We start from the raw sequence: 7,962 nt of genomic DNA, 5'->3' as shown, positions 1-7,962 counted from the left end.
CAATACAGTTCAATACAGCACTATACAATACAATGCAATACAGTACTATACAATACTATACAATTCAATACAGTACTATACAATACTATACAACAAAATACAGTTCTATACAGTACTATACAATTCAATACAGTACTATACAATACCATTCAATTCAATACAGTACTATATAATACTATACATTACAATACAGTACTATACAATACTGATGTAATTCAATACAGTGACTATACAATACTATACATCAATCAGTACTGATACAATACTATATAATTTAATCCCGTGCCTATACAATACTATTACCATATTAGACATACTATACAATACTATGTAATACACTACAGTACTATACAATACTATACAATTCAATACAGTACTATACAATACTATACAATACCATGTTATACAGTACTACACAGTACTCTATGAGAGGCCTCTAGCTGACTAAGTTCTGCTGGTTGTGTTCAGAGAGAGGGAAAGATCAGGCAGCGAGGCAGCGAGACTGATAGGGAGTCAGACCAGGCCAGCCCAGTTTGACCAGGCCGCCCATTCTAGCCGGGCCAGCTCAGACCAGACCAGACCAGCCGGGCGAGCCCATTCCAGCCGGGTCAGACCAGACCAGACCAGCAGGGCCAGCCCATTCTAGCCGGGCCAGCTCAGTCAAACCAGACCAGACCAGCCGGGCCAGCTCATTCTAGCCGGGCCAGCTCAGTCAGACCAGGCCAGGCCAGGCCAACCGGGCCTAGGCAGAGTTGTGCTATGTATGCAGGGCAGAGAGAGAGAGCTCTGATTGCATTGCAGTGCTTTTAGACGGACGGATGTGAGAGCGGACAGGCTAGCCTCGGTTTGAGAGATCGACGGAGATGTGGCTTCCTCCATTTTAGCTGCTGCACAGAACAGATCTCCTCAATTCCTAGTAGCTTTATGCCTCATAGGCTATATTTAAATATGATCAGCGACACAAACAGGGCTGAGGAGACACGTCATAGATGCATCCTAAATGGCACTATATTCACTCCATTGTGCTCTACTTTTGACCATACCCTATTGGGCGGGCCCTGGTTGAAAGTAGTGCGCTATATAGGGGAATAAGGTGCCAATTGGGATGGATCCTATGTGCCCGAACTTAAAAAAGTAAGTCTCCATTCTGTTTAAACAGATAATAACCCATTGCTATTGGCTGTTCAGCGTGTGACATCAATTCAGCCTCGGGGCTCCTACTGCGTGTCATCAATGCATTAGCTTCATCGTTCTCTTGTGTTTTTACAGGAACGTGTGACTGAGAGAGTGACTGAGAGAGAGACAGAGAGTGACTGAGAGAGTGACTGAGAGAGAGACAGAGAGTGAAGTAAATGGTGGAACCAATAAAACAGCATCATTTTTAACGATAGTCTTTTCATTTAGTCTGTTACATTAGTTCAATACAATGTGATCACAATAGCCACACTCTTAATTAGGGTTCATTAGAGATATTCACTATACGATGAGTTAAATATGACAGGGATAAAACCTTGAATACGTAGCGGATTAACAATTAGAGATAATATCCATTGTTATTTATTTTGTTTTCCGAAGGATATGCATTATGTCTATAAATTAATGAAAATAATTAAAACAAATTAATCATGAATTCATATACCATTCTTGATACACACGGGAAACTGTTGAGTGTGAAAAACCCAGCAGCGTTGCAGTTCTTGACAAAATAACGGTGCCCCTGGCACCTACTACCATACCCTGTTCAAAGGCACTTAAATATTTTGTCTTGCCCCATTCACCCTCTGATTGGCACACATACACAATCCATGTCTCAATTGTCTCAAGGCTTAACAATCTCTTCCCATTAATCTACACTGATTGAAGTGGATTTTACAAGTGACATCAATAAGGGAACATAACTTTCACCTGGATTCACCTGATCAGTCTATGTCATGGAAAGAGCAGGTGTTCTTAATGTTTTGTACACATAAGACCGTATTTTAGGGTCTGTAAACACCAGTCAACATTGTGTGGTGAAATGTCCCTTTAAAGTCAGATTTGTTCACCTTAATTCCACCTTGTTCTTGTGTTCCTTCCAAGTTTTGACCTGGTGACCAACGGTGGCGTGGCCATCGCCCTGCGCTTCGAGCGCGCTCCGTTCATCACCCAGGAGCACACGCTGTGGTTGCCGTGGGGACGCTTCTTCGTCATGGATACCATCGTGATGCGTCACGAGGAGAACGAGATCCCCAGCTGTGATGTCAGCGGGTTCACGCGTCCATCCCCCATCTTGTCMCCTGCGCCCCTCACCGCCTTCGCTGGGGCCTGCGCCGAGAGGGGGACCATCGTACCTGAAATACAGGTACAGACCCCGATAGAATTTCAATTTGAATCCCAGCAATATAATAGGATCTCTGGGTTTTTTTCACCCCTATTTTACCAGGTATGTTGACTGAGAACGCATTCTCATTTACAGCAACGACCTGGGGAATAGTAACAGAGGAGTGGAGGGGGATGAATGAGCCKCCATCTTGTCCTCTCAGTACCCCCTTCCTCTCATCTCTGCACTGTGGGTTGTGGTTTACATGCACCATCTTCTGTACTCTTCTGTTCTGTTCTGTTCTCTTCTGTTCTGTTCTCTTCTCTTCTGTTCTCTTCTGTTCTCCTCTGTTCTCCTCTCTTCTGTTCTGTTCTCTTCTGTTCTCCTCTGTTCTCCTCTCTTCTGTTCTGTTCTCTTCTGTACTCTTCTGTTCTGTTCTGTTCTGTTCTCCTCTGTTCTCTTCTGTTCTCGTCTGTTCTCCTCTCTTCTGTTCTCCTCTGTTCTGTTCTGTTCTGTTCTCTTCTGTTATTTTCTGTTCTGTTCTGTGATTTTCTGTTCTGTTCTGTTATCTTCTCCTCTCCTCTTCCTATCTCTCCTATTATAATGATCAATGCCAGACGTGGTACAGACGGCTAAAGCTCCCCACTCTAAAGACCATGAACCAGACACCTGTGATGCTATCTGACCAGTGTAATAATGACTCAGTCCTATGATGATAAAATTGAGTTATGTGACAGTGTGATAATGACTCAAGTCTTAATGATCCTATCTGACAGTATACAGTAATGACCTCAGTCCTATGATGCTATCTGAACGCAGTGTAATCAATGACTCAGTCTATGATGCTAGTCTGGACCAGTATAATAATGACTCAGTTCTATGAGTGCTATCTGAGATCAGTGTAAATTAAATGCTCAGTCCTATGATGCTATCTGACGAGTGTAATAATGACTCAGTCCTGTGATGTGTATTTCTGACCAGTTATAATAATGACTCAGTCATGTGATGCTATCTGACAGTATAATAATACTAGTCTTATGAACTGCTATTCGACCAGTAATATAATGATCGTCATGTGATGCTACTACAGTGTAATATGACTAGTCCTTGTGATGTTTCTGAACAGTGTAAATAATGATTCAGTCCTGTGATGCATTTGGACCAAGTATATATAATGACTCAGTCCTATGATGCTATCTGACCAATGTAAATAATGCTCAGTCCTATGATGCTATCTGACCAGTATAATAATGACTTCAGTCATAATGATGCTATCGGACCAGTTATAATGACTCAGTCCTATGATTGCTATCTGACAGTGTATAATGACTCAGTCCTATGATGCCCTATCTACAGTATATATAATGATCAGTCCTATGATGCTATCTTGACCAAGTATACATAATGACCAGCGTCTATGATGCTATCTGACCAGTGTAATTAATGACTCAGTCCTATGATGCTTATCTGACCCAGTATCAATATTGACTCAGTCATGTGATGCTATCTGACCGAGTGGTAATTAATGAATTCAGTCCTGTGATGTTATCTGAACAGTGTAATAATGATCAGTTATGATGCATCTGACCAGTATAATAATGACTCAGTCCTATGATGCTTATTGATCCAGTGTAAATATGACTCGTCCTATTGATGGCCTATCTGACCAGTATAATATCGACTCAGTCTGTGATGCTATTTGCCAAGTGTAAATAATTGACTTAGTCTGTGATTGTTATCTGATCCAAGTGTAAATAATGACTCAGTCCTATGATGCTATTGACAAGTTTAATAATGACTTCAGTTCCTATGATGCTATCTGACCAGTGTAATAATGACTAGTTATGATTTTATCTGACCAGAGTAATAATGACTCAGTCCTATGATGCTATCTGACCAGTGCAATAGATGATCGTCCTGTGATGCTATCTGACACAGTTAATAATGACTCAGTCATGTGATGCTATCTGACAGTGTAATTGAATGTGTGGAACGTGGGCGTTTTACGAGTGTGCATCGTATGCTTTCTCGGTGCAGAATGATGACGATGATTAAACTACATCTCCTCAACACCCAGGAACATTTTAATTTCTATGAGGTTGTACAAGTGGGTGTTTAAAAGGCAGTATCATAGATGGCGTCATCAACTGTTTAGTCTGATTAGCTCTTCTACCACAGCCCAAGCCCATCCCTCCTCCTCTTCTTCTCTCTCTCTCTCTCTCTCTTCGCATCTCTCTCTTTCTTTCTCTCACGAGCTGTCAGTGATGTAAATGCTGCTGGCCGTGATCAGCATACAATTTGTGGTCATTGTCCCCTTCGAGCGTCTCTCTCTCTCTCCCTCGTTTTTCTTCCTCTCTCTCTACTTCTCTCTTCTACTTCTCTTCTCTTCGTTCTCTCTCTCTCATTTCTCCTCTTCTCTCTCTCGGTTCATGTGTTCTCTCGTCCGTCTTCTTCGATCGCTCTCTGGTTTTCATTCGTGTTTCTTCTCTCTCTATCTCTTCGTTTCTTCTCTCTCTTCTCTCTCTTCTCTCCGTTCTCTCTCTCTCTTCATTCCAGTCTTCTGTCGTATTCTCTCGTTTATCTTTCATTTTCGAGTTCTGCCTTGTGTCGGTCCTCGCCTCCTGGGTCTTCCGCTTCTTCGTTTCCTCCCGTCACGTCCGTCGTGGGTTGTCTTGCGCGGCGATCTGCTTCAGTCTCGTCTCGGTCTTGGGTCTCCTCAATCTATAAATTTCTTAGGTTATTGATCTGTTCTCTGATGTCTCTTCCTCTTCTCTCAGCTCTCTCTCTCTCTCGTTTCTCTCTCGTCTCGTTCTCGTGTCCCTCCCTCTCCGTCTTCTCTCTGCGTTCTTTTGTCGTCTCCGTCTTCGTCTCTTTCCTTCTCCGATTCTCGTTCGCTCTTCTCCTGGTCCTCTGTCTCCACCTCGCTCCCCGCTCACTTCTTCCTCTGCTCCTTTTCCTCGCTCCCTGTCGTCCGCTCTCTCCTCTCTCTCTCTCTCTCTGTCTCTCTCTGTCTCTGTCTGTTTTCTCTGTTTCGTTCTCTCTCTCTAACACAAACATCATAATGGTAAAGAACAGCCCGACCTCCCGGCCTGTTCCGGATCGTTGGAGCGCTGGGCAGGGCATCAGACCAGCCAGTGACCGCTAAACGTTAACCCTTGGGCTGTATTCATTAAAGAGTCTCAGAGCAAGAAGTGTGCATCTAGGATCTGGTCTCCTTGTCCATGGCTGCGTTTACACAGCCAGCTCAATGCTCATATTTTTCTCAGCCTCTGAAAAATATATGATGTGAAAAGATATGTTGATTGGTCAATGACCAATTCTGGTGGAGAAAAAAGTCAAATTGGGCTGCTTGTCTAAACGCAGCCTTTTAAAATCTTGTTATGATATGTATGATTATGATATAAAAAGGCAAACTGATCCTGGATCACTCTCGTACTCTGAGACGCTTTAAGCGTGTCCGGTGTTTCCCAACCGTATTTTTTGGGTTTCTCCACAACGACATAACCGGTTGTAAACTTACTATTTAACCGCGTAGCCCAGTGAACTTGATCAACGGATCAATGGCTGGATGAGTTGAATCAGGTGTGTTATTAACATGGATTGATTTAGACATCAAACATATTTAGAGTGGCCTGAGGACAGTTAGAGAAACATTACACTAGCTATCCCTGCTTAACTCCCACTGTCTGTCTGTCTGTCTGTCTGTCTGTCTGTCGTCTGTCTGTCTGTCTGTCTGTCTGTCTGTCTGTCTGTCTGTTGCTGTCTGTCTGTCTGTGTCTGTCTGTCTGTCTGTCTGTCTGTCTGTCTGTCTGTCTGTCTGTCTGTCTGTCTGTCTGTCTGTCTGTCTGTTGAGTAAAAAACTGGGTGGAGAGTCTATACCAACACCAGGGGGTGAGACAGTATATACCAACACAGGGGTGGAGACAGTATATACAACAACACAGGGAGGTGGAGACAGTATATACCAAACACAGGGAGGTGGAGACAGTCTATACCACACAGGGGGTGGAGACAGTATAATACCACACCAGGGGGTGGGACAGTATATACCAACCAGGGGGTGGACAACACAGTCTATATCAACACCAGGGGGTGGAGACAGTCTATACAACACCAGGGGGTGGAGACAGTATATATCAACACCAGGGGGTGGACACAAGTCTATACCAACACAGGGGGTGGAGACAGTCATACCACACAGGGGGTGGAGAAGTATATACCACACCAGGGGGTGGAGACAGGTCTATACACCCAGGGGGTGGAGACAGTCTATACCAACACCAGGGGGGTGGAAGACAGTATACCAACACAGGGGTGGAGCCAGTATAACCAACAAGGGGGTGGAGACAGTCTATACCAACACCAGGGGTGGAGAAGTCTATACAACACCAGGGGTGGAGACAGTATATACCAAACAGGGGGTGGAGACAGTCTATCAACACCAGGGGTGGAGACAGTTATACCAACACAGGGGGTGAGACGTCATTAACCAACACCAGGGGTGGAGACAGTCGATACCAACAGGGGTGGAGACAGTCTATACAAACCAGTGGGTGACAACACAGTTTATACAACACCAGGGGGTGGAGACAGTCTATACCAACACCAGGGGGTGGAGAAAGTAAATATACCACACCAGGGGGTGGAGACAGTATATACCAACACCAGGGGGTGGAGACAGTCTATACAACACCAGGGGGTGGAGACAGTCTATACCAACACCAGGGGGTGACAAGACAGTTTATACCAACACCAGGGGGTGGAGAAGTCTAATACACACCAGGGGGTGGAGACAGTCTATACCACACCAGGGGGTGGAGACAGTCACAACACCAGGGGGTGGAGACAGTCTATATCAACACAGGGGGTGGAGAAGTATATATCAAACCAGGGGGTGGAGACAGTCTATACAACACAGGGGGTGGACAGTCTATACACAACCAGGGGGTGGACAGTCTATACCAACACCGAGGGGGTGGACAACACAGTCTAATACACCACCCAGGGGGTGGAGACAGTCTATACCAACACCAGGGGTGGACAACAAGTCTATACCAACCACGGGGGTGGACAACAGTCTATACCAACAGGGGGTGACAACACAGTATATAACAGCACCAGGGGGTGGACACACGTCTATACCACACCAGGGGGTGGAGACAGTCTATACCAACACAGGGGGTGGACAACACAGTCTATAGACACAGGGGTGGAGACAGTCTATACAACACCAGGGGGTGGACAACACAGTCTCAATAGGGCAAACAGTTACAAACAGGGGGGACAACACAGTATATACAGCACCAGGGGTGGACAACACAGTAATTCCAACACAGGGGGTGGAGACAGTCTATACAACACCAGGGGGTGGACAACACAGTCTATACCAACCAGGGGTGGACAACAGTCTATACCAACACCAGGGTATTAACTTTTACTTGGTACTCATCCGGATCCGGGAGCACCCCCCACGTAAAAAAAGCTGACTAGCATAGCCTAGCATAGCGTCACAAGTAAATATAGCATCTAAATATCATTAAATCACAAGTCCAAGACACCAGATGAAAGATACACTTCTTGTGAATCCAGCCATCATTTCTGATTTTTAAATGTTTTACAGGAAAACAATATGTAAATCTATTAGAACCACGTTAGCAAAAGAC

At 44.6% G+C, this 7,962-nt stretch overlaps 1 protein-coding gene across 1 annotated transcript in view; it reads left to right on the top strand.

Moving 5' to 3' along the window:
* Positions 1 to 1,105: 1,105 nt before the first annotated feature.
* The window catches only part of LOC112078937 (teneurin-4-like), a gene marked incomplete at its 3' end in the record, with an annotated part of 14,798 nt that continues 7,941 nt past the window's right edge, over positions 1,106 to 7,962 (top strand). The window contains exons 1-2 of the mRNA XM_024145037.2: positions 1,106 to 1,134; positions 2,080 to 2,341. Of these exons, the coding sequence (XP_024000805.2) occupies positions 1,106 to 1,134; positions 2,080 to 2,341 (291 nt within the window). The remainder of the gene's footprint in view (positions 1,135 to 2,079; positions 2,342 to 7,962) is intronic.

Source organism: Salvelinus sp. IW2-2015, unplaced genomic scaffold, assembly GCF_002910315.2.
Source record: "Salvelinus sp. IW2-2015 unplaced genomic scaffold, ASM291031v2 Un_scaffold6553, whole genome shotgun sequence".
Classification (NCBI taxonomy): domain Eukaryota; kingdom Metazoa; phylum Chordata; class Actinopteri; order Salmoniformes; family Salmonidae; genus Salvelinus; species Salvelinus sp. IW2-2015.
Note: the sequence above shows the minus strand (reverse complement) of the source record. Positions and strands in the feature narration are given on the sequence as shown.